Source organism: Plecotus auritus (genome assembly GCF_963455305.1).
Source record: "Plecotus auritus genome assembly, chromosome: 9".
Lineage (NCBI taxonomy): Eukaryota > Metazoa > Chordata > Mammalia > Chiroptera > Vespertilionidae > Plecotus > Plecotus auritus.
The window spans coordinates 22,730,665-22,758,205 of NC_137783.1; the positions used below are offsets into that span (position 1 = coordinate 22,730,665).

At 38.3% G+C, this 27,541-nt stretch overlaps 1 protein-coding gene across 8 annotated transcripts in view; it reads right to left on the bottom strand.

Annotated features, from left to right (window-relative positions):
• The window catches only part of LCOR (ligand dependent nuclear receptor corepressor), a 120,437-nt gene that overhangs the window by 36,944 nt on the left and 55,952 nt on the right, over positions 1–27,541 (bottom strand). For all 8 annotated transcript variants that reach the window (XM_080687638.1, XM_080687634.1, XM_080687633.1 and 5 more), the window contains one exon: positions 4,292–4,424. In XM_080687638.1, coding sequence (XP_080543764.1) covers positions 4,292–4,424 — 133 coding nt within the window. The remainder of the gene's footprint in view (positions 1–4,291; positions 4,425–27,541) is intronic.

Sequence of the window (27,541 nt, forward strand, 5' to 3'; positions counted from 1 at the left end):
TGCTGGTGGAAGGGCCACAACTTTAGAACCCTTGGGCTAGCTAGAAGTTTAAATGACAAATCTCAAAAGCCTAAGACCATATATTTCCTATGAGTTCTTTAAATACACCGTGCCAGCAACTAAACACAACAGCTAGGGAAGCAATAAAATAAACACCTACATTATCATTTTGTAATCAATATTAATTTTAAAAAATTAATTCTATTTTCAGCACTGGAAAAAGACCTTGAAGGTCAAATGGGTTCAAACAAAAGGCAAAATGTTTTGCATACATATATTATCACATTTGTACCAGGATTACATCATCAGGGAGTCTGAGCTTCGCCAGAGATTATGTTTATTCACCACTATACAGTCAGCACCTAATATAGCCTGCTGTAAAGTATGCATTCATATTAGTTAAGTAATAAATGGATCAATCAAATCAATTGCCATTCAATTGCTGTGTTGTTTTTTTTAACAAATGAAGGAAATGTGCTCTGAAGATCAAGTGGCCTCTTCAAATCTGTGGTAGACTCTTGATTAAACCTCTCCCACTGCCCAGCCGGTGTGGCTCAGTGGTTGAGCAAATCACTGGTTCAATTCCTGGTCAGGGCACATGCCCAGGTTGCGAGCTAGATCCTTGGTAGGGGGTGCAGGAGGCAGCCGATCGATGTTTCCATCTCTCTATCCCTCTCCCTTCCTCTCTCTAAAAAAATAAAAAATAAATCAATAAAAACATATTTAAAGTGGGGCAATCTGGCTGCTGAGGCCACCACAGTACACTGCCTCACCATATATTTACAAAAAACAAAAAAACAAAACTCTTCCCCTGATCTTAATGTTCCAACCATGATCTTTACTTCTCCACCATACTTCTGAGGTTTTAGAAGATGGAGAACCTAAGTTTCCTTGGTTTTTTAAAGATTAACTATAGAAGATAAATTATGTTACCCAGGAGCTGTAAGAAACTTGGGTTGATTTACAAATTTAGAAAAAACTGACTCATATCTAAAATCTAATATTATTACAAAACACACAAACACACACCTCAAAACCTCACAGGACTCCTAAAAACAGACAATTCTTTTTTCTGAAGGCCAATATTGAATACCAGAGGATGATTTAAAGTCAGAATATTTTTTTAATTCTCTGAAGTTTAACAAGGTTTTGTTCTACCAATAATAACATTTCTATTCTACTAAAAATTATTTTCCACCCTAAGTTTCCACTCTATAAATAAAAACTCTGAGTATGCCAGAGAGTGTAGAAATAAAGATACTCAATTAGGTAAGATTCAGAAGTGTTGTGTTTTTCTTTAACATATTTTTATTGATTTCAGAGAGGAAGGGAGAGGGAGAGAGATTGAAACATCAATCCTTGATCGGTTGCCTCCTGCACGCCCCCTACTGGGGATTGAGCCCGCAACCCAGGCATGTGCCCTTGACTGGAATTGAACCCAGGACCCTTCAGTCCGCAGGCCAACACTCTATTCACTGAACCAAACTAGCTAAGGTGGTAAGATTCAGAAGTTAATATAATCACTAACAATGGTTCCTTAAATGTTTTAGTAAACATTTTAGCTATACATTGCTTTAAAAATCTCTCTAACGAATGGATTTTCTTATTAATATTCATTAAACTTTCCACTTAAGATCCATTTTTTTACATAGCATACAATCCTCTAAATGCAAGAATATACATATACTGCAATTCCAAGTTTTAATGTATTAGTGTATATTTTTCCCCTGAAAAGTTGGAGAATATGTAATACATAAAGAAGGTTCCAAACAGAAAGCAAAATGAATTTATGTAACGTCTCTGTGTTTAACTAGAATAAACGTAATTAAAGATTCGTAGGAATCAAAGGTTTTAGGATAAACAACACAAATTGCTACCTTTGAGCTTTAAATTGCTGCAGCATATTTTACCTTTTTGTTGCATGAATAACAATCACAAACCAAAATTCATGTTTATGAATTGATGACATCTCTGCATTTGGATTTGTCTTTTGAAAGCTTCCTGAACACTTATCATTCCTTCACTTTCTTAAAATATATCTATAAACCGAGTCATGTCTCAGCGAATATGCACAATTGAGTCAAATAAAAAACAGCAAATCAGATCAAAATTAAAACTACAGAAAAACATGTAAATGCTGCCTCACAGCCACCTGCATATTTCAAAAATGGAAATCTAACATTTAGACAAGTATCAGATTTCCTTAACACAAGTGACAAAACACGCTGAAAAGAAACATGATCATGACAATTGCAGAAGGTATACTGTCCTTAATTTGGAATTTATTATAAACTCCGTACCACAAAAGCCTACTTTTATTGCATTAATGTTTCTATTTAGTGATATAATTTTTACATACTCAATTATTTATAACATACAATTTGCAATAGTTGGAAACAAAGGACTAAATCCAAATATCTGAAGTAGTTATTAAAAACAAAATATTCACTTCAGACTAAATTGTCTGTCATAATTCTGGATAATAAACATTTAAAATATTAATTTGAAGACTAATGCTCATCTTTGAGATATTTCCAAGATGATTAATAAAATATCTAAAAATAACAATATTAATACATAAAGCAAGGCAGAAGGAACTTCCAATTGCAAAGTAATAGTTCTTTTTCTGAGCATCATATGCCAGTATACAAAAACATACAAACTTAACTTTACATACAAATTTAAGGAATTCTCATCTCTTGAAGTTTATTCTAAGACTGATTTCAAGGTAACAATTCCTCCCCTAAAGGTTAAGTTCTCAAAAGTTTAATTTCTAAATAAAATTTTATGAACTTCAATGTAAGTTATTTCTGCATGACAAAAAATGGGACTAGTAGAAAAGTAAGCTAACTCCCTCCAAGCTAAGAGTGAGTGAAAAGTGGTTGCTCTGTGTACATCAGGTAGAGGAGTTCCTCTTTTCAGATAATAACATTTGCTGCAGCATTAGACCTATAATTCAGTACATAGCAGAGGAGCTGTCAAGGTATTTTATTTAGTTAATAAACTGATAGGCCTATTAGTCATTTACACTTTAAATGTGAATTACTAGAACTATTTGTCATTTATACTTTAAATGTGAGTTATTTTAATAAAACAATCAAATGTTCATAAAACAAAATAATAATATTACTGTTTTGAACATCATTTTGGAATTCAGGGTACTTTATTGAGACCATAAGGTGAGTCCAAGAGCCTCAGTTGGGAGCTTAGGTCAGAAAGTGCAAGAAGGTATTATTTAAAAGAGAAGAGAGGATATACTAAAGATTTAATTTTGTCTAGGAAACTGATAGAAGAAATTTTTTTTTTAAATGCCACTGAAAACAATAATCTTGTGAATTTCTTTTTCTTTTTTTGTATTCCTTAATTTTCTAATACACTTCACCTCATATACCCTTTAGAAAATACTAATTACATTATGCAGAAGCCCAGCTGGTCTCCAAATGTAACCAAACCATTAGAATCAGCACTTATCAGACATTTTTCCAGTGTACAGGCAAACACCAGCTTTCAAACTTAAAAGGGAAGAAAGGAATTTCCAGAGGAATGACAGGTGTAAACTAGAACACTGAAGAAAAAGAAAATGGAATCATTGTGTCTGCTGAAGATTAAAAATCTATTTAGAAAGAATATCTTGAAGGTAAAGACTCTTCACTAAAATGGCTCATGAATGGAAACTTCCTGAAGGTCTTGGCTGGTAGCAATTATTCTTTGAGGACAGAGAAATGTAAAACAAGCCTACAAAAGTTTCAAGGAGAAAGATAAACTGAAAAATACAAGAGGTGAAGCTACTAAATGCCACCTCAAATGTATGGGGGAAAGTTTTATTTTATAACAATAAATTTCTTTTTCTAATTTTAATTAAGTTAAAACTGCTTGCAAATCTAATTTTAAGACATAACTTTACATTTTTCTCTGCAAACAATAGTTCGGTGAGAAATTACTAGAAATTTACAGTTAGTTTTATGGTTTTCAGTGATAAAAACAGTAACTGTTTATGTAAGAAAATCTGACTAACAATATATAGAACTACTGAAACCTTGCAACTTTCAGACTTTCATAATAATTTTAACAATTATTTAACTAAAACTTATCACTTCAGAGTAAAAGGAGTGAGTGGGGTTGCCTTACCCTATTTCAAATTTAACTTGACCGAAGAAACATGGAGAATTATAAAGTGTATTATCAATAAAGAAAAATATTTTTTAAAGTAACTCTTTAAAAATGACATTGAAATTAAGAAGGTTAATACAAGACAAACAGATGTTAAATGTCATTCTTTATTGGAACCAACCTTTTCTATAAAAGACTGCATTGAGGAACTCTTCTGCTTGTTTCTCGAATCGAGTAATTTTTGCTTGCTCTTGTTTAAGCAGAGCTTCCCGCCCAGCTCCCGAAGCTGGTTCATCCAGACCGACTAAATGTCCCTGCAAAAAATTTGGTGACATATTTGCACAAGTATCTTTCCCCATTCAATATCAAAAGCATAGATGAAAAAAAAAAAAAGAAAGAAACATTAACAACAGACAAATTTGCTTAATACAATTAAAATATTTTAAAACTTCAAATCAGGATAAAATTTATCTCCACAAAAGTATAAAAATAAAGTGAATATAAAATATACTTTGGCCCTGGCTGGTCTGGCTCAGTGGTTGGAGCATCATCCTGTGCACAAAAGGGCTATGGATTCAAATTCCACTAAAGGGCACATACCTGGGTTGCAGGTTCAAATCCCAGCCCTGATCGGAGCACGTAGGGGAGACAAACAATCAATGTATCTCTCTCACATAGATGTTTCTGTCTCTCTAGTTCTCTTCCCTCCTCCCTTCCTACCACTCTCTCTAAAAATTAATGGGAAAAATATCCTCAGGTGAGGATTAACAAAACTTCTCTCTCTCTGGCTTTTAATACAAGTTTATTTTATTTTATTTTATTACTAGAGGCCTGGTGCATGAAATTCGTGCACGGGGGGAGGTGTCCCTCAGCCCAGCCTGTACCCTCTCCAATCTGGGACCCCTCGAAGGATGTCCGACTGCCCGTTTAGGCCCGATCCCAGTAGGATCGGGCCTAAACGGGCAGTCGGACATCCCTCTCACAATCCAGGACTGCTGGTTCCCAACTGCTCGCCTGCCTGCCTGATTGCCCCTAATTGCTTCTGCCTGCCAGCCTGATCACCCCCTAACCACTCCCCTGCCAGCCTGATTGATGCCTAACTGCTCCCCTGCCAGCCTGTTTGCCCCTAACTGCCCTCCCCTGCAGGCCTGATTACCCCTAACTGCCCTCCCCTGCAGGCCTGGTCCCCCCCAACTGCTCTCCCCTGCAGGCCTGGGTCCCCCACAACTGCCCTTCCTTGCAGGCCCGGTCACCCCCAACTTGCCTCCTCTGCCAGCCGGGTCACCCCTAATTGCCCTCCCCTGCAGGCTTGATCGCCCCCAACTGCCCTCCCTTGCAGGCCTGGTCCCTCCCAACTGCCCACACCTGCTGGCCATTTTGTGGTGGCCATCTTGTGTCCACATGGGGGCAGCCATCTTGTGTGTTGGAGTGACGGTCAATCTGCATATTACTCTTTTATTAGATAGGATGAGTTTTGTTTAAAACTTACAAGTAAACTCTAATTAATCTATAATTATTAGAGGGAAATTTTCCTTGATCATTCAATATAATGGTTCTTAGTATACTACAGCAATAGTTCAGACAACTCAACTCAGTAAAAAAATAAAATAAAAAAATCTTAAACTCCAAGTCTCATCTGTGAATCACATCTGCCTTCCTAGTACAAGATCTGTTTTCTCCAGACACAAAACAAAAATTTGTAAAGGGCCATTCGGAGGTAAAACTCAAGAAGAATGTATTTGAATTCACAATTTTGTCCCTAGAATACTATTTTACAAACTGAAGCTTTCAAATCTTTAATGGGTTGTGAAATTAACAGGTCAAAACTAGCACTAGAAAAAAGAACTCAAAAACAGAGTGCATCACATACTTTAAGGGGAAATATTTCAATATCTTAAGGGGAAACACTTCAGTATCATATGTCATCCCACAGACTGTCAAAACCTGCTCTCAGAACTGCAGGAGTATTGAACTTGGTTAACAACACTTTGCACTTCCACCCTTGTAGCTAATAAATAAAGAGGAAACTATGATAATAAAAAAAAGATTATAAAGAAAAGCAAAGTACATCTTTTAAGTGTTCTTAGAAATAACTATTTTGTTTTTAAATACCAGTGTTTTAAATACCAGTGCATGTAACTTACTTCAAGTTACTACAATGAATCAACACATGCATTTAGTTATATAATGGAAAACTTAAAAGTGCTCTAAATAAGAAGATGGGGAAATACCTTGGCACAATGTCAAACAAGACACTAAAGGCATGTTATAATTCACAAATGATTTCCTCAAAGATTTTAAATACATTTAGTGATATTTGCAACCAGCTCTCTATGATTTCCCCATCACCCAAATTGTGTCAACAGTGCAATAAAAATATGTATTTTTCAAAGATATATTTAGCATCAATTACAAATTATAAACAAACTAGAGGCCCTGTGCACGAAATTTGTGCATGGGTAGAGGCCCTAGGCCTGGTTGGCAATCAGGGCCAATCTGTGGGGCATCTGGTAGGGCAATCAGGGGGGCCCCCCACTGGATCCCACCTTGGCAGGCCTGGCACCACCTGCTCGCCGGCTCCACCTGCCTCCCTCTGCGGGGAGACCAGTGGGGCAATGGGGGGGGGTGCCCGACTGGTACCCACCTTGGCTGGCCTGGGGGCCTGTGGGCTGGGGGAAGCTCCTGTGTTGTGTGTCTGCCCCCTGATGGTCAGTGCGCAACATAGCGACTGGTCATTCCACCGTTCGGTTGATTTGTATATTAGGCTTTTATTTTATAGGATAGTTTAATATGAAGAACTCTCTTGCATACTCAAACTCAAACAATGATGACTTAACATTTCCATTAAAGACATGGTAAGTTTGCCACATAGTTTAAAACTTTTTAAACAAAATATCTTCAGTGTTATAAATCATTACAAAAATCTTTATTATAATTGCACTTCCCAACATTCTCTCTCATGGACTAAAAAATTATTAAGAAATTGACTCTTAAAAATGAATCACAAATAATTTAATTTTGATATAGATTTAACATCTAAAAGGTACTAGGAACAGGTACATATACCTTGGAAATACTTCAGGTTTGGTTCCACACCACCACAATAAAGTAAGTTGTAATCTTTTTGTTGGTGGAGGGCCATGCCTTCAATTTGTAAAAAAACACAACATCCATAAACCATAATAAAGCGAAGTACAACAAAACAAGGTATGTCCGTATTAATTAAACAGTCCAACAAAATCCTCAACTGTTGATGCCACTTCACTTAGATATTTAAAAAACAACAACAGACATTAAATGGCATAAACTGGACTTAAACTTAACTCTGTAGTAGTCCTACAGTCAGTCAATTCAGTCAGACTTTGAACAAAACATCTATCCTTAAACTATGTTTCATGTAGCATTCAAGCTACTTTCTAATCTAAATCAACACAGAGCAACTAACTGAGCCTTCAGTAAGGCAGGTGATAAATGTTTTGTTTTTTTTGAATCAAACAACTAACCATCTTATCAACCTGGCCTCTGAAATACACATATGACTTTTACCTGGTGCATTATCAGTTATGGTCACATCTTTTTTTGTGTGTTTTTAAACAGTTTTATTTAGATATAATATACAAACTATACTATTTACCCACTTAAAGGATAAAATTAAATAGATTTCATATAAGTGAAATCATACAATATTTGTGGGGTTTTTGGGGGCAAATGACTTTTCTTCTAGAATAATGTTTTAAAGGTCATCCAAGTTGTAGCATGTAGTATTTACTTCCTTTTTATTCCTAAATAATATTCCGCTGTATGAATATACCACATTGTATCCATTCACCAGTTGATGAACATTTGTGTTGTTTCTACTTTTTGGCTACCATGATATGAATAATGCTGCTTTTACTATGTGTAAGTTTTTGTGTGGATGTATGTTTTTATTTCTCTTGGATATTTATACTTAGGAGAGGAATTTCTGGGTTGTATGTTAACTATGTTTACCATTTTGAGGAAGTGCCAAACCATTATCCAAAGTAGCTACTCCATTTTATATTCCCCATAGCAATAATAGGAGTTCCATTTCTCCACATACTCATGAACACTTGTTATCTTTTTTATTACACCATCCTAGTAGATGAGAAGTTGTAGCTCATGGTTTACATTTGCATTCCTGTAAGGACTAGGGCCGTGGTCGGCAAACTGAGGCTTGCAAGACACATGCGGCTCTTTGGCCCCTTGAGTGTGGCTCTTCCACAAAATACCACGGCCTGGGCGAGTCTATTTTGAAGAAGTGGCGTTAGAAGTTTAAGTTTAAAAAATTTGGCCCTCAAAAGAAATTTCAATCATTGTACTGTTGATATTTGGCTCTGTTGACTAAAGAGTTTGCCTACCACTGGACTAGGGTAATTGAGCATCTTTTCATGAGTTTATTGGCCATTTAAATATACCTTCTTTACAGAAATGTCTATTCATAAGCTTTGCCCAGTTTTTAATTGGGCTACTTACCTTTTTATTTTTGAGCTGTTAAGAATTCTTGACATGTTTCTGTATACAACTCTACTACCAGATATATGACTTGAAAATATTTTCTCCCGTCTGTGAGATATCATTTCACTGATGCTACTGTTGGCAATACCAAAGTTTTCAATTTTAATGAATTATAATTTATCTATACTCTTTTATCATTTGTGCTTTTGATATTATATCTGAAAAACTAGTGGCTAAACCAAGGTCATGTAGATTTACTCTTATGTTTTTTTCTAAAAGTTTTAGGACTTACTTTTAGGTCTATGATCCTTTGAGTAAATTTTTGTATAGGGTATAAAAAAGGGGTCTGACTTCCTTTGTGAAAAATCACTGGCCATAATTTTACTTCTGGACATCCAATTCTATTCCATTAATCTATACTTCTATCTATCCTTATGCTAGTAACACATGTTGATTACCGTCATTCTGTACTAAGTTTTAAAATTGCAAAGTGTGAGTCCTCCTAATTTGTTATTTTATAAGACTGTTTTGGCTATTTCAGGTCCCTTGAAATTTCATATGAAAGAGGCCAGCTGGAGAGTTTGATGGGAATGCAGATTCTGCAAATCATTTTGGGGAGTAATGCCATCTTCATAATATTAAGTCTTCCAATCCATGAACATGCAATGTTTTCCCATTTACTGTACTTAGATCTTCAATTTCTTTTAACAATGTTTTGTAATTTAAAGTATATAAGTCTTACACTGTTGTTAAATTTATTCCTAAGTATTTTATTCTTTTTGATGCTATTGTAAACTGAATTTCATGTTCAGATTATTCGCTGCTAGTTTATAGAAATAAAATGAATTTTTAAAAAATGCTTTATTCAGCAGCCTTGATCTTGTTGGGTGAAGTGCTCTAGAGATGTTTGTTATGTCTCACTGATTCATAGTGTTGTTCAAGTTTTCCATCTTTGTTGATGTTCTGCCTATTACTGAAAGTGGGGTGTTGATGGGTCCAACTATTATTGTTGAATTATCTATTTCCCCCTTTAATTCTGTCGCATTTTGTTTCACCCATTTTAGGACTCTGTTGTTGTGGATTTAATTATGTCTTCCTGATAAACTGATCCTTTTATCATTAGAAAATGTCCTTTTTTACTTCTAGTTCATTGAAGTCTACTTGCCCAGCAGTAGATGCTGTCTTGAGCATACACAGTCTCTCTGTCCACCAGGAATGACTGAGGTTTCAGCTGGACTCTGGCAGAGTCTTTCTCTGGTTTTCCCTTTATAAGTTTCTGGCTGATCTGTCTGTAGTGGTATCATACACCCAGGTGTTAGCCTCTACTAATTGTTCTATTGTTTTTGCCACACCCTGGGGCATACATTGCACCAGTCTGATCCAATAAACGTGGGGCCTCTCTGTAGGGGTAAGGTGTTGCCAGTCTTGTTCCAACCCCAGAAGGGCTCTTCTTTGCTATCTTTTTAAAAAAATTCTTTTAAACACTTAACTTGTCTGCTATTTCACTAGTTGCTCTAGCATTGGGGAACTACCAGCATGCTCTTAATTATTCATCACAAAGATTTTCAACATCTTTTTGCCAGCTCTATTCCAAATAAAGTCAGTTCCCTTGGGAGAGCTAGTCCCCTTAAGAATTCTCTGTTCTTAGGGCCTCCTTCTCCCTTCAGAAGAACCTTTGCTCCACTGCTCAAATACTGGGGGCTGGCACAGCATCTCACTTATCTGAGCAAGACCTGTGCTCTATGGGTGGAGGTGCTGGATGACTTATCCCTCCTGGCAGGGAAATTTTGCCTTAAGAATAAGGCATGGCCCAGGGCAATATGTTCTCAGCCTGCTGCACCTAGCATAAACTTTCACTCAGTGAAGACTGAGCGCTGAAAGGAATCCCTAGAAGAAAGCATCTGCAACAAGAGGCTAGAAGGTATGAGAAATGCCCCAAATCTGCTCCTCCTGCTTAGAGAAGAGCTTCCCTCAAGCTGAGCTAAGGGAGGTGGGTGGGAGTGAATTACAGTTTGAACGCCACAGATTCTTGTTGTTCTTACTGAGATTTAGATTTTTTTAAAAAATAAACAATTCTTCATTTGTTTTATGCTCTCAAGATTAAGTATTTCCAGAGTTCAAACCGTTGTTTAACAATAATTTTCACCAAATGATTGTTTAGTTTGTTTTCTATCCAGAATAAAATATATAACACAAAATCATATACCTTCTTCAATTGCATCTGTTCACCATGTTAAAATTTTATAGCAAAAGCCCAGCTGGTTGAGTCCATCCCATGCACCGAGAGGTCACCAGTTTGATTCCTGGTCAGGGCACATGGCCAGGGATTTCGGGCTCAATCCCCAGTAGGGATCATGCAGGAGGCAGCTGATCAATGTTTCTCTCTCATCAATGTTTCTATCTCTCTCTCCCTCTCCCTTCTTCTCTCTCTAAAAATCAGTAAGAACATATTTTTTTAAAATAGTTATAGCAATGATGTATATGCAAAATATAGCTCATTCTCCCTTACTGGACATACATACACCAAAATTAAATGAACCAAAAAGAACAAAACTGTTCATATGACAACGAGCTATAAAGCTAAAACAATCACTAGGAGATAGGAAGTTAAAGAAAAACAATTAAATATCATTTCCCATCCCCCACATCTAAATTCCAGAAGGAATCATTACATACAGTATGGCAAAAAAAATAACAAAATGATGTGACATAATAAAAAAACAATTGTTCTTCTTTTCCTTTATTATCCAGAACTAAAAAGCAATCAAGTTGGAGATTTGAACTGAAATCTCCTATGAGTTGTTTCCTTCAGGATTCAAAAATTGGTTCACATATATATACATACCTAGAACATACTCCCAGAGCTTTGATTCTGTAGCTCTGGGGTAGGGAATAGTCATTATGTTTTTAAAAAAGCTCTTTCCTTAATAAAGAACAAAAAAAAAAATCAGTATAATACTGTAAAAATTACTTTCTATTTATAGTAAGTCTTGGGAATGCAAATACCCACTTGCTATTTAAATTTTCTCAAATATCCCAGCCATTCTAGCTTTATTCTTTCAGATTATACTAAAAATCACTTAAATTCTGCTCTTACCACCACCAGCTCCTCAAAGAAGACAGTGTTTTTTTCTTATTTTTTAAAAAACCTAAATAGAGTTATACTTATAAAGTAATTCAGGAGAGGAGAAAATGGCGACTGGGGCTTAGATATGACTCAGCACCAGACTCGCTACCACCTCTCCTGGACCGCTGCTTACTCTCCCCAGATTCCACAAGTCCACACCTTCTCCAGCGCCTCAGCCACGGGAGAGAGAGAACTACATAACCAGACACCCGGGGAAGAGACACCATGGGGAGACAAAGAAACAGTCTGCATATGAAAGAAAAGCAGGCATCACCAGAAAAGGAAGTAAACGAAATGGAGGCAAGCACCTGTCAGAGAAAGAGTTCAGAGAAATGGTCATAAGGTGGCTGAAAAGAATGGAAGACAAATTCGACAATATGAGCAAGAACCAAAAGGAAATGAAGAACCAAGAAGAAATGAAAAATGACATCGCTGCTGTAAAGAACTCACTAGAAAGCATCAAGAGTACCCTAGAAGAAGCAGAGGACCACATCAGTGAGCTAGAAGACAAGGTAGGAAAAAATACCCAAGTAGAGCAGCTTCTAGAAAAAAAAAAAAAAAAAGCAGGAGGAGAGCCTAAGGGAACTTAGGGACAACACCAAACAAAACAACATCCACATAATAGGGGTTCCAGAAGGAGAGGAAACTGAGGAAGGAATAGAAAACCCTGTTTGAAGAAATGATGACAGAAAACTTCCCTGGTATAGGGAAGAAAAAACTCACACAAATCCAAGAAGCTCAGAGAGTCCCAAGCAAAATGAACCCCAAAAGACTGACACCAAGGCACATTATAATTACAATGGCAAACACCAACGACAAAGAATCTTAAAAGTGGCCAGAGAGAGAGAGAAAGTTACCTACAAAGGAACCCCCATCAGACTAGCAACTGATTTCTCAACAGAAATTCATCAGGCCAGAAGGGAATGGAATGAAATATACAAAGTCATGCAAAGCAAGGGTCTGAATCCAAGAATACTGTACCCAGCAAGGCTATCAATCAAAATTGAAGGTGAGCCCTAGCTGGTTTGGCGGAGTGGATAGAGCATCGGCCTGTGGACTGAAGGGTCCCAGGTTCGATTCCAGTCAAGGGCATGTACCTTGGTTGCGGGCACATCCCCGGTAGGGGGTGTGCAGGAGGCAGCTGATCGATGTTTCTCTCTCATTGATGTTTCTAACTCTCTATCCCTCTCCCTTCCTCTCTGTAAAAAATCAATAAAATAGCCAAAACCGGTTTGGCTCAGTGGATAGAGCGTCAGCCTGCGGACTAAAAGGTCCCAGGTTCGATTCCGGTCAAGAGCATGTAACTTGGTTGTGGGCACATCCCCAGTAGGAGGTGTGCAAGAGGCAGCTGATCGATGTTTCTCTCTCATCGATGTTTCTGACTATCTATCCCTCTTCCTTCCTCTCTGTAAAAAATCAATAAAATATATATTAAAAAAAAAAATTGAAGGTGAAATCAGGAGCTTCACACACAAAAAAGGACTAAGGGAATTTATTACCACCAAACCAGCAATGCAAGAAATGCTAAAGGGTCTGCTGTAACAAAAAAAAGAAAAAGAAATAGGAAGCGAAGAAGGAACACAGGGGTAAAGAATAAAAATGGCGACAAATAAGTACCTATCAATAATAACTTTAAATGTAAATGGATTAAATGCCCCAATCAAAAGACATAGGGTAACGGATTGGATAAGAAAACATGACCCATGTATCTGCTGTCTACAAGAAACCCACCTCAGAAAAAAAGACGCACACAGACTGAGGGTGAAGGGATGGAAAAAGATTTTTCAGGCGAATGGAAATGAAAAAAAAAGCTGGGGTAGCAATACTTATATCTGACAAATTAGATCTCAAAGTGAAGGACATAACAAGAGATAAGAAAGGCCACTTCATAATACTAAAGGGAGCGATCCAACAAGAAGCAATAACTCTGGTAAACATATACGCACCCAATACAGGGGCACCCAAATACATTAAAAAAAAACTCCTGAAGGATATCAAGGGAGAGACTGACAGCAATACAATCATAGTAGGTGACTTTAATACCCCACTATCGACATTGGACAAATCCTCTAAACAAAAAATCAGCAAAGAAACATCAATCCTAAATGACTCACTAGACCAGATGGAATTAATTGACATTTTTAGAACATTTCACCCCAAAGCCACAGAATATACATTCTTCTCAAGTGCACATGGGTCATTTTCAAAGACAGAACATATGTTGGGTCATAGGCAAAGTCTCTTCAAATTCAAGAAGATAGAAATCATACCAAGCATCTTCTCAGATCACAGCAGCATAAAACTGGAAATCAACTACAATAAAAACAATCCAAAAAAATCAAACACATGGAGACTAAACAGCATGCTATTAAACAATGACTGGGTTACCAGAGAGCTCAAGGAAGAAATAAAAAACATTATGGCAACAAATGATAATAAAAACACAACAATCCAAAATCTATGGGACACAGCGAAAGCAGTCTTGAGAGGGAAGTTCATAGCTCTACAAGCCTACTGCAAAAAAACAAGAAACAATGGTAATAAATTACCTAACCCTACAACTCAAAGAGTTAAAAAGAGAACAACAAGAAAAGCCCAGTGTAAGCAGAAGGAAGGAAATAATAAAGATCAGAGCGGAGATAAATGACATTGAGACCAAAAAACAATACAAAAGATCAATAAAACCAAGAGCTGGTTCTTTGAAAGGATAAACAAGATTGATGAACCTCTAGCCAGGCTCACCAAGAAGCAAAGAGAGAGGACCCAAATAAACAAAATCAGAAATGAAAGAGGTGAAATAACAACAGACCCCACCGAAATACAAAGGATTGTTAAAAAATATTATGAACAACTCTATTCCAACAAACTGGACAACCTGGAGGAAATGGACATATTCCTAGAAAAATATAACCTTCCAAAACTCAATCAGGAAGAATCTAAACAGCTCAATAGGCCAATAACTATGTAAGAAATTGAAGCAGTCATCAAAAAGCTTCCAGCAAACAAAAGCCAGGGGCCAGACGGCTTCACAGGGGAGTTTTACCAAACATTCAAGGAAGAACTAAAACCTATCCTCCTCAGATTATTCCAAAAAATTCAAGAGGAAGGAACACTTCCAAGCTCCTTCTATGAAGCCAGCATCACCCTAATACCAAAACCATATAAAGACAACACAATGAAAGAGAATTACAGGGCAATATCCCTCATGAACATAGATGCCAAAATCCTCAACAAAATTCTAGCAAATCGGATCCAGCAGTACATCAGAAAGATCATACACCATGACCAAGTAGGATTTGTCCCAGGAATGCAAGGATGGTACAATATCCGCAAATCAATAAACGTGATACATCACATAAACAAATTGAGAGATAAAAATCACATAGTTATATCAATTGATGCAGAAAAAGCATTTGACAAAATCCAACACCGTTTCTTGATAAAAACTCTCAACAAGGTGGGAATAGAAGGATCATACCTCAACATAATAAAAGCTATATATGATAAACCCACAGCTAACATCATATCCAATGGGCAAAAACTAAAACCATTTCCCCTAAGAACAGGAACAAGACAGGGATGCCCACTCTCACCACTACTGTTCGACATAGTACTGGAAGTATTAGCCATTGCTATTAGACAAGAAGAAGAAATAAAAGGCATCCAAATTGGAAAAGAAGTAAAGCTGTCTTTATTTGCAGATGACATATTGTACATAAAAAACCCAAAAGACTCCATCAAAAAACTAACAGACTTAATAAATGAATTCGGCAATGTAGCAGGATACAAAATTAACACCAAGAAATCTATGGCATTTCTATACACCAATAGTGAACTTACAGAAAGAGAGACTAAAAAAGCAATCCCATTTACCATCGCACCAAAAAAATTAAGATACCTAGGAATAAACTTAATTAAGGAGGTAAAAGACCTATACGCAGAAAACTACAGGACACTGAAAAAAGAGAGAGAGGAAGACGTAAACAGATGGAAGAACATACCATGTTCATGTATAGGGAGAATCAACATAATTAAAATGTCCATACTACCCAAAGCAATCTATATTCAATGCACTCCCCTTTAAAATACCAACGGCATATTTCACAGACCTAGAAAGAACTCCAAAAATTCATCTGGAATAAAAAAAGACCCCGAATAGCCACAGCAATCCTGAGAAAGAAGAACAAAGTAGGTGGGATCTCAATACCAGATTTCAAGCTGTATTACAAAGCCACTGTTCTCAAAACTGCCTGGTACTGGCACAAGAACAGACATATAGAGCAATGGAATAGAAGAGAGAACCCAGAAATTGACCCAAATCACTATGCTCAATTAATATTTGGCAAAGGAGACATGAACATACAATGGAGTCAAGACAGTCTCTTCAATAAATGGTACTGGGAAAATTGGACAGATACATGCAAAAAAATGAAACTAGACCACCAACTTACACCATACACAAAAATAAACTCAAAATGGATAAAGGACTTAAACATATGACGAGAAACCATAAAAATACTAGAGGAATCCACAGGCAGAAAAATCTGACATACGCCAAAGCAATTTCTTCACTGATACTGCTCCTAGGGCAATGGAAACTAAAGAGAAAATAAACAAATGGGACTACATCAAAATAAAAAGCTTTCACACAGCAAAGGAGACCATCAATAAAACAACAAGAAAGCCCACTGCATGGGAGAACATATTTGCCAATGATATCAACGATAAGGGTTTAATCTCCAACATTTACAGGGAACTCATGCAACTTAACAAAAAGAAGATAAAACAACCCAATCAAAAAATGGGCAACTGATCTAAATAGACACTTTTCGAAAAAAGACAGAAGGAAGGCCAGGAGACATATGAAAACCTGCTCAAAGTCACTAATCATCAGAGAGATGCAAATCAAAACAACAATGCGGTACCATCTCACACCTGTCAGAATGGCTCTTATCAACAAATCAACAAATGACAAATGCTGACGAGGATGAGGAGAAAAAGGAACCCTCGTGCACTGCTGGTGGGAATGCAGACTGGTGCAGCCACTGTGGAGAACAGTATGGAGTTTCCTCAAAAAACTAAAAATGGAACTCCCATTTGACCCAGTGATCCTACTTCCAGGAATATATCCCAAGAAACTAGAAACACAAATCAGAAAGGATATATACACCCCTATGTTCACAGCAGCACAATTCACCATAGCTAAGATTTGGAAACAGCCTAAGTGCCCATCAGCAGATGAGTGGATTAAAAAACTGTGGGACATCTATACAATGGAATACTATGCTGCAATAAAAAAGAGAGAGAGTTCTTACCATTTGCAACAACATGGATGGAGATGGAGAGCATTATGCTAAGTGAAATAAGCCAGGCAGAGAAAGATAAATATCACATGATCTCACTCATTTGTGGAATATAATGAACAACATAAACTGATGAACAAAAATAGATACAGAGACAGAGAAACATCAATCAGAACGTCAAACCTCAGGGAAGGTCGGGGAGGGTGGGGGTAAGGGAGAGAGATCAACCAAAGGACTTATATGCATGCATATAAACCTAATCAATGGACACAGACAACAGGGGGGTGGGGGCATGAATGGAAGGTGGGGGGTAATGGGGGAATAAGGACACATATGTAATACCTTACCTTAATTAATAAAGAAATTTTTTAAAAAAGTAATTCAGGAATAAGTAACATCCTTAAAAATATTCAGTCTTTTATAGAATTGTTTACTTTATATTTATCTAAGTGGGTGTTACTGAATCTCAATTAAAATTCTGTTGTTTATTCATATAGTTCCCATGCATTTATTTTACACTAGTGACCCAGCACGCGAAAATTGCCCAGCCCTGCCCACCCACATGCACCCCGCCCACCCACACGCTGCCCTGACTTGACACCCTAACCCAGCCATGGCCCTTTCGGCTGTTCTATCCGGCCCGCGGAGCCGTAAGAGCGGAGGGTTCTCTTGCTCTCCCCGCCGCTCCTTTACTTTGAATTTATATTAGTTCACACTAATACTCCATCCATGCTTTTGTTCCGGCCCTCCAGTCCAGTTTAAGAACCCATTGTGGCCCTCGAGTCAAAAAGTTTGCCCACCCCTGCCCTAACCTCTCCACCCAGAGCTCTAGCGTGCCTGGCCCCGCCCCCGACCCCTCCGGCCTTCTCTGGCCACTTCAAGCCCCACCTTGGTCCCTCAAGTCGCCTCGGGCTGGTCCTGCCTCCTCCAGGTACCTCCCCACTTCTGCCCCATCTCCAGAGCAACGCAGCGGCTCTGGCCCGTTATGGCACCAGAGGAGAGTGTGGAAGCCTCCCGCCTGCTGCAGAGTTTTGAGGGTTGCTTCCTGGTGGTGCACGTGCTGTGCTCCTTCCCCTGGCAGGAGGGCGGTGAGCGCACTCAGTGCTAGTGGTGGGTGGCGAAGGACTGGTGAGGGGAGCACTACGGGCTCTCACCCCCACCCTCCCCACCACGGGATGGTGCCGCCTCCTCGGGCGCCTCCCTGCTTCCACCCCGTCTCCGGAGCAACGTGGCTGCTCCACCCCGCCACGCACACAGTCTCCTGCTAAATGGTCATTACGATGTGAAGGCGTCACAACCATTAGCATATTAGCTCTTTATTATATAGGATTCTTTCCATCATGAAAAGCATGTTTCCTTTATTTTCTAACCACTAGGGCTGGCATAAATGAAGAGAATGTGTGTAAAACTTAATTTTGCATACAGCTTTTAAGGGAAAGTGTAGGTCATCTGTCTTCATTTGCTATGTTCTCTGGTAACGTCACTAGTTTTTGTCAATTTTCCAGTATCATTTTAAGGTAATTTCTTTTAAGGGAACTGTGAGGGTAGCAGAAAGGAGAGGTAAAGAGAAATGCAGAAGTCTCTAACCCTTTGTGGTCTGATGATCCATCGCCCAAAGGAGGAAAGGAGATATAATACTAAATGGGTTAGAAAAGACCTCAAATTCTTTACTAAGCTTTTGTTTATCTCTATCTATACTCCATATAATATACTCTTTTATCATCATTTATGACCATTTTGAGATGCACAATAAAACAAATATCCAAAAGATGTTTTCAAATAAAGAGTTTATACTTTATAACCTAAAGTAGCTAGTAATATTAAGGGAAATTATTCAGGTTGAAGAGGAATGGCACTACAAAACACTACTAAGAGATCTTAAAGACATACATAATGATGAGATAAACCATAACCAAAAATTGGAAGACTCAATATTGTTAATGTAGCCATTCTCTCTAAAATGATCTATTGATTCAAGCAAACCTCATCAAAATTCTAAAAGTCTTTTTGAAGCTGACAAATTGATTTAAAAATTTACATAGAAAGGTCAAGGACCTAGATTAGCAAAACAAGTTTGAAAAACAAGCTTTGAAAGAAACTACTTGATTTCCAGATATAAAGAGAAAATAATCAAGACACTGTGGTAATGATATAAGAATAGACATACAGTTCATACATCCACATGTATATGTCCAACTGACTTAACAAAGATGCCTAGATAATTTAATGGGGGTAAGAAGGCCTTATCAAGAAATGATGCTAGAACAATTGGATTACCTTATGAATTATAATAAACCTCAACACTTAACTCACACACTTAACTCATTTTATATAGCAAAATTAACTAGAAATGAATCAGATATCGAACTATGAGATTTTCTTGTGTTTGTCAGTGGATTGGGCAAAGATTTCTTAAATAGGAAATAAAATTTTTTAGAGAAAAAAATGACAAAGAGTTCTATATGAATTACATAAAGACTATTACAGCTTAAAAAGTTTTAAAAAATTGGCAAAAAATTTAAACAAATGTTTCACATAGGACATATATATACAGAAGGATGCTCAACATCTCATTATGAAAATTAAAATTAAAATCACAATGAGACACCACTACAGATCCACTAGAATGCCTAATGTTAAAAAGACCAACATCAAATGTTGGCACGATGTGGAACAATGGAACTCTCAAACATTGCTGATAGACTACAAAATGGTTCAGTTACATTGATGAACCACATGGTAGTATCTTAGAAGGTTAAATATACAATTATAGTAATACTCAGGAATTCCAACTCTAGGTTTGTATCCCAGAAAAATGAAAATATATGCTCAAAGGCTTATATTTATATGTAAATAAGTCTAACAGCCAAATATGGAAAAATTCAAAAGTCCAAAAAAAAAATGAATGAATAAGCAAACAGTGGCATCACAATGCTATAGAGACCTACTCAGCAATAAAAAGAAAAGAAACAAAAGATTATATACAAATACAAGAATGAATATAAAAAAAACTATACTAACTGAGGTCAAATGCAATGATCCTAATATGTAAAATTCTAGAAAAGGTAAAACTACACTGACTGCCTGGGTCTGGGAGTCTGGTAAAGGGATTGACTGACTACAAAGTTCAAATATGGACTTTTGAATTTTTCCAGATGTTGGCTATTAAACTTATTTACATATAAATATAAGTCTTTGAGCATATATTTTCATTTTTAGGGTGAGGGAACTGTCCCACACCTGAACTGTCCTGATAGTTATAAACTGTATACATTTATCAAAATCCATTAATCTGTATTCTTAAGTGTATTATTGATATACAAAAAATATTTATATACAAAAAAATTATTGTATATAAATATTACCTCAGTCAAGAAATCATTAAAAACAGGCTCATGATATTAAAGATGCTAAATGCTGAATGTATCACGGAATTTCAATTTTTGAATTAACCACTTGAAATTAAAGAAATGGTCTTACATTTTAGAGTTACAAAGTAATATGACACTTATTTTTTTTAAAGCTCTTGTGCTTTGCCCTGACCGGTTTGGCTCAGTGGATAGAGCATCGGCCTGCGGACTGAAGGTCCCAGGTTCGGTTCCCGTCAAGGGCATGTACCTTGGTTGCAGGCACATCCCCAGTGGGGGGTGTGCAGGAGGCAGCTGATCGATGTCTCTCTATCATCGATGTTTCTAACTCTCTATCCCTCTCCCTTCCTCTCTGTAAAAAATCAATAAAATATATTTAAAATAAAATAAAATAAAATAAAATAAAGCTCTTGTGCTTTTTCTTCAAGCAAGCATACTCTTAAGTTGAAAAAAAACCAGTATCTTTTATTTGCCATGCACTTATTTGCATAGTATTCTGAATATACTGTCAGTGGCCATAATTTATGGCATTTCACAATTATTGCTATATCCTTAGATGTAAATGGTGATAAGTAGATTGATTGTTGCCTAATCGTTAATACCACCCACTGAACTGACATCTATCTATCTATCTATCTATCTATGTATATATATATATATATATATATATATATATATATATATATATATATATATATATATAAAAGGCTAAGTGACTGACAGTCCAACCATCCAGTACATATGATGGGCACTGACAATTTAAAAATAAACATTTACCGCATGAATCTTTCTTCTAATTAATTTCCTTTCAATGCACGAATCCATGCACCAGGCCACTAGTTTTAGATAAAAGGAGACTAAAGAGTAGTGAAAATCAAATTCAATGAATGATCCTATATTGGATTTTGAACTAAAGGAGAGTATAAAAAACTACGAAGTCTTTGGGACAACTGGCAAAATCTGAATGAGATTTGTAGATAATCACATATCAAAGTTAACTTTCCTAATTTTTGGTAACTATACTATGTAGTTAAAGAAGTGGATATCTTTATTCTTAGGACACAGGGAAATATACACAAAAACATTTAAGAATAAAGAGGTATGAGGGATATACCTATATCTTATTCTCATATGGTTCAGGAGAATGTGTGTGCTACATGTAATATCTAAGAGAAAGAATGAATAATAAGGCAAATTTGGCAAAAGGTTAGCAACTGGTGAATTTAGGTGGAGGGTACATGAAAGTTTTTATACTATTCTTATAACTTTTCTATAAATGTGAAGTTATTTCAAAGAAAAAGCTAGATAGTGGGTAAATGCTGACCCCTACTTTTCTTGCACAAGACAGATCTCCCTTGTCTCTCCTTCCATCGTCTCCTCCATAATCCCCGCTGTCTTGTCATTAAATTATATTTGCTTGAGTTACGGGTTGCTCTGATATACAGTCTGAGGAAGATGAAGAGCAAAGAGAATAATAGGTACGATATGGAAGTTAATTTTCAGGCTTCTCTTAATATTTCAATGACCTAATGAAGATAGCAAAAAAAGAAAAAAGGAAATAAATTTTCTGTCGAGGGCAAGACAGTAAATATTTTAGGCTTTGTAGACCACATACAGTCTCTGCTGCATCTCTCGTTTCCTTAAAAAAAGTATTTTAGCTTGCAGTATTATAAAAACATGCTGTGAGACAGGTTTGGGAACAGACCATAGTTTGCTAACCCTGGTGAGAGAGAATTACTAAAGGTCTCCAAGAACTATAACAAAAGTAGCTCTAGTGCTTCCTGAAATAGCAAAGACATTATTGAATAAAGCAACAAAATTATGTTGGCATGGAAGTTAGACCTCAGGGCAATAAACAGTTAATGAAGTTAAACTTTAAAAATTTTCTTTTGTAACTCTAATATTTGTCATCTTATGAGTGTGGGTGTTTTGGAGGAAACAAATGGGGGAGGACGCTTACATAGTTGATTATTTTCTTTTTCAGAGGTAACACCTCAGGAAAGGAAATGGAAGTAGTAATGACAAGTTTCACTTAGGAAAGACAAGATGGCCTAGAATTCAGTAGGATAATACAAAACTTAAGGGGTGACATTTTAGAGCCATTCCTGTCTAAATTCAAGACCATGCCCACTCTGTGCCTGAATTTATTTAAATGGTATTTAAAAATTCATGCCCTATGGCATAGAAAATCTGAGAATCAAAAGCATGTGTATGTATGCAAGGCTTATAATAACTTCGTTAGAAAGGCCTACCTGAGTAGATCATGGGCATACAGCTATAGCCAAGTCCACTGCCCATGACTTACTGACATTTCAAGCAATGAACTAAAAAGAAAAGACAAGATGCAACTCATTGATTTGAATGCCACTCTCCGACGTCTTTTAAATGCCAGCAAATCTTAGGAAAAATGACTCCACCATTTAAAATGCTCATACTCTTTAAGATCAGTGATGTAAAAGGAAACCTTCTTACTCCATGTCAATTACTACTTTTTACATTAATAAATATGAACTGTGCTTAATGCAATTTTTACTGTATGTCAATGTTACCTTAAATTTTGTTAAGCAAACCATCAAATTAAAGAATCTACACTAATAAAAGAGAAAGATGCAAATTGACCATACCGTCACGACGCCCACCAGCCAATCAAGAGTGAGTATGCAAATTAACCCAACAAAGATGGTGGGTTAATTTGCATATGCAGGCGCCAAGCAGCTGGGGGTGGAGCGCTTGCATAGTCACCATGGCAGGCGTTCCGCACCTCCCCAGCCACTCAGGGCCTTTGGGCAGCGTGGGAAGGTGGGGTCGGAGAGGAGCGAGGCAGCTCTGGGGGCCAGAGCGGAAAGGCAGTGCCGGCATCCAGGGAAAGGAAGGCCCATTCTTGCACGAATCTTTGTGCATCGGGCTTCTAGTAAGAAAACAATAAAAGTTGAAGTCTGAATGCACATCAAGAATTAAATATGGTATTCAAAATGCACAACAAATGGGCCATGAATGACTCAGTATATCTAATTGCTGTTACTGTTCATGAAAATAAAGCCTAAAGTGTGAGTGACAAGTGACTCTTACTACCATTATCTTTAATGCATCAGTATCTATAATCAGCATTTGCTGTTATAGCTTTTCTTAAAAGTTGTTATGAATATTAAAAGACAAATACAGCCCTGACCGGTTTGGCTCAGTGGATAGAGCGTCGGCCTGCGGACTGAAGGGTCCCAGGTTCGATTCCAGTCAAGGGCATGTACCTTGGTTGCAGTCAAGGGCGTGTACCTTGGTTGTGGGCACATCCCCAGTAGGGGGTGTGCAGGAGGCAGCTGATCAATGTTTCTCTCTCACCGATGTTTCTGGCTCTCTATCCCTCTCCTTTCCTCTCTGTAGAAAATCAATAAAATATATTTAAAAAAAAAAAGACAAATGCAAGCCACCCCCAGAGTCAATAGCAGTGGTTTTTTATATCCTTCCAGTGGTTAAAAATTAAAAGTTTATACTATCTCAATTCTTATCCACAACCCAATCTCAATCAGAAGACTTCCCGAATATCTATCTGCTCTCCATAGTGACTCTGGATGTACACGTAGATGCCCAATGATATCCAACTGCATATTTGAGGCAACAGTAGTATAAAGCCTAGCTGAGAGTAATCTTGCCTTTTACAAAACTCCTACAGCACTTCATACTGCTCGGACAGCAGTGGTTTTATTACCCTTATTATATTTATACTAGAGGACCAGTGCACGAAATTCGTGAAGGGGTCGGGGCGGGGGTCCCCACAGGCCAGCCTGCACCCTCTCCAATCCGGGACCCCTTGGGGGATGTCCGATTGCCCATTTAGGCCAGATTCTAGAGATCCCTCTCACAATCCTGGACTGCTGGCTCCTAATTGCTCACCTGCCTGCCTGCCTGGTCGCCCCTAACTGCCCCCCGCTGCCGTCCAGGTCGTCCCCAACGTTCAGTGCACCTCATAGAGACTGGTCAAGCGGTTGTTCTGCCATTATGGTCGCTGGGCTTTTATTATATAGGATATGTATATATTTCTAACTTCCTCCACTGCACTATAAATTTCTTGAAAATAGCATCTGTGGCTAAAACATCTTTTTAATCACTTGAAATAATTCAGCCACAGTAGCTGGCACTTTTGACATACTACCAACAGTGAAATACATAGTTGTTGATTTTAACTTTAGAAATAAGAAACTGAAGAAATTTTTTAAAACAAAAAATATAAGCAACAGGAAAAGATTTAATTTTGTTAAGATGTCAATACTACCCAAAATGATCTACAGATTTAATGCAACCCCTATCAAAATCCCAATGACTTTTTTCTTTTCACACACACAAAAAATCCATCCTAAAATTCATATGGAATTTCAAGGGACCCCAAAGAGCCAAAACAATCTTGAAAATGCAAACAAAATTGAAGATACTACACTTCCTAATTTTAAAACTAATTACAAAACTACAGTAATCAAAACAATTATGATTACAAGAAGACAGACACAGAGAATAATGGAATAGAATAGAGAGCCCAGAAATAAACCCCGACATAAACAGTCAAATGATTTTTGATAAGGGTGCCAGGAGCAAAGACATTCTTTTCTAACAAATAATGCAGAGAGAACTGAATATCAACATGCATAAGCATGAAGTTGGGTCCTTACCTTATACCACATATAAAAATCAACTCAAAATGGACCGAAGACCTAAAACTCTAAAACCCTTAGAAGAAAGAAAACACAGTGGGCTCAGGGGGGAATATTACACGGGATTTGAACAAAAGAAGTGAGACCTATACCCATGGCCAGAAAGAAATGATAGACTCACTTAATAAACTATTCTTTTTTTTCTTTCTCCCCATCCCCACATTCTGTTTGCTCTGGGGAAAGTCAGTAATGGTCCTGACTACCTACTGTTTCTTTTCTATGAAGATAAATCAGAGGCATGCTTAATAGACTAACAATAAACAAATTAAACCAAACAACAAAGACAGTTAAAACAATCAACACTCACATATACGATATTTACAAGTGTGCATTAACACATAAACAAGACTTAATAAATCAGATCTTTTCATGGATCCTTCAGATGTTTTACATTGCCTGGGACTTACAGCCAGATGTGGCCTAGATCTCAGCCTATTGTTCACAGATCTTATCATATTCTGTTCTCCATAGCATTGACAGGCATCTAAAGTCGTTTTAGCTAAAATCTGCCAGTCCCAAGGCATCATATGATAATTTTCAGACAAAGCATTAAGGAGTCCTTTTGTAAAAGGACTGTTAGCCCCATTTTCTCTAGTTGATGAGCCTTCCCACACCAGAGGTGGAGGATCGGGGCCTTAGGTTTTGTAGACTTTTTTTTTCACATTTTTTTCTTTATTGATTAAGGTATTACATATGTGTCCTTATCCTCCCATTGCCCCCCCCCCCGCTCACCCTACCCCCCGGTACCTGTGTCCATTGGTTATATTTATATGCATGCATACAAGTCCTTTGATCTCTCCCTCTTATCTCCACCCTCCCCTACCTTCCCTCTGAGGTTTGAGCATCTGGTCAATGTTTCTCTGTCTCTGGATCTGTTTTTGTTCATCCATTTGTTGTTCATTAGATTCCACAAATGAGTGATATCATGTAATATTTATCTTTCTCTGACTGACTTATTTTGCTTAGCATATGCTCTCTAGGTCCATCCATGCTGTTGCAAATGGTAGGAGTTCCTTCCTTTTTACAGCAGCATAGTATTCCATTGTGTAGATGTACCACTGGGGGTTTTTTTGAAAATTAGAATTTATTAAGAATACTAGAAGCCCGATGCACGAAGATTCATGCAAGAATGAGCCTTCTTTCCCCTGTCTGCTGGCACCACCTTCACTCTGACCAGAGCCGCCTTTCCGCTATGGCCTGGAGCCGCCTTTCTGCCTTCCCGCCTTCCCATGCTGCTCAGAGGCCCCCAGGGCAGCTGGGGTGGTGCAAAACACCTGTGTCCCATCTTGCCCCACCCCCAGCCGCTTGGTGTCTACGTATGCAAATTAACCCATCTTTGTTGGGTTAATTTGCATACTCACTCCTGATTGGCTGGTGCGCGTCATGAAGGTACAGTCAATTAGCATGTTACTCTTTTATTAGGTAGGTGTTTTATTTTAATGATCAAATAAACTATTCTTTAAAAGAAAAAAAAATAACAACCTGAATTTTCCAAAGATGACATATAGATGGCCAATAGGTACAAGAAAAGGCACTCAACATCACTCATCATCAGAGATATACAAATCAAAACCACAATGAGATATCAGCTCACACCTGTTAGAATGGTTATTGTCAACTAGGGGCCAGTGCATGAATTTGTGCACCTTGAAAGGAACTGTGGGCTGCAAGGTTGCGGTGGGCACAGGGGCAGGTCTCGGCCCATCATGCTGCGGCCCCTGGTCCCCTGTCTGTCAGCAGCCCCACTACCGCCGCCTCTGCTCCCACGTGCTGATGGCACCAGCCCTGTTTGCACCCACTGAAGCGCAGAGCGATTGGGATCAACACCCGGGGTGGGTGCAAGCGGGGCTGGCGCTGTCAGTGGGTGCATGCAGCAGCTGCCCTGATTGCCCCTCAGGAGCAGGGGGAGGTGGAGAAGCCTTCAGGGGCTATTGGGGCCAGCAGCCGCCACTCGTACCCGCTGACAGTGCTGGCAGCAGGTGCAAGCGGTGACTCTGGCGCCGGCTGCGAGTGCGAGTGGGGCTGGCACCGGTAGTGGGTGCAAGCAGCGGCTCTGGTACCGGCAGTGGGTGTGAGCAGGGCCATCACCGGCAACGGGTGTGAGAGGCAGCTGCCAGCCCCAATTGCCCCTCAGGAGCAGGGGGAGGTGGAGAAGCCTTCAGGGGCTATTGGGGCCAGCAGCCGCCACTCGTACCCGCTGACAGTGCTGGCAGCAGGTGCAAGCGGTGACTCTGGCGCCGGCTGCGAGTGCGAGTGGGGCTGGCACCGGTAGTGGGTGCAAGCAGCGGCTCTGGTACCGGCAGTGGGTGTGAGCAGGGCCATCACCGGCAACGGGTGTGAGAGGCAGCTGCCAGCCCCAATTGCCCCTCAGGAGCAGGGGGAGGTGGAGAAGCCTTGAGGGGCGATTGGGGCCAGCACATGCTGACAGCACCGAGTGATTGGGGCCAGCGCTGGGCG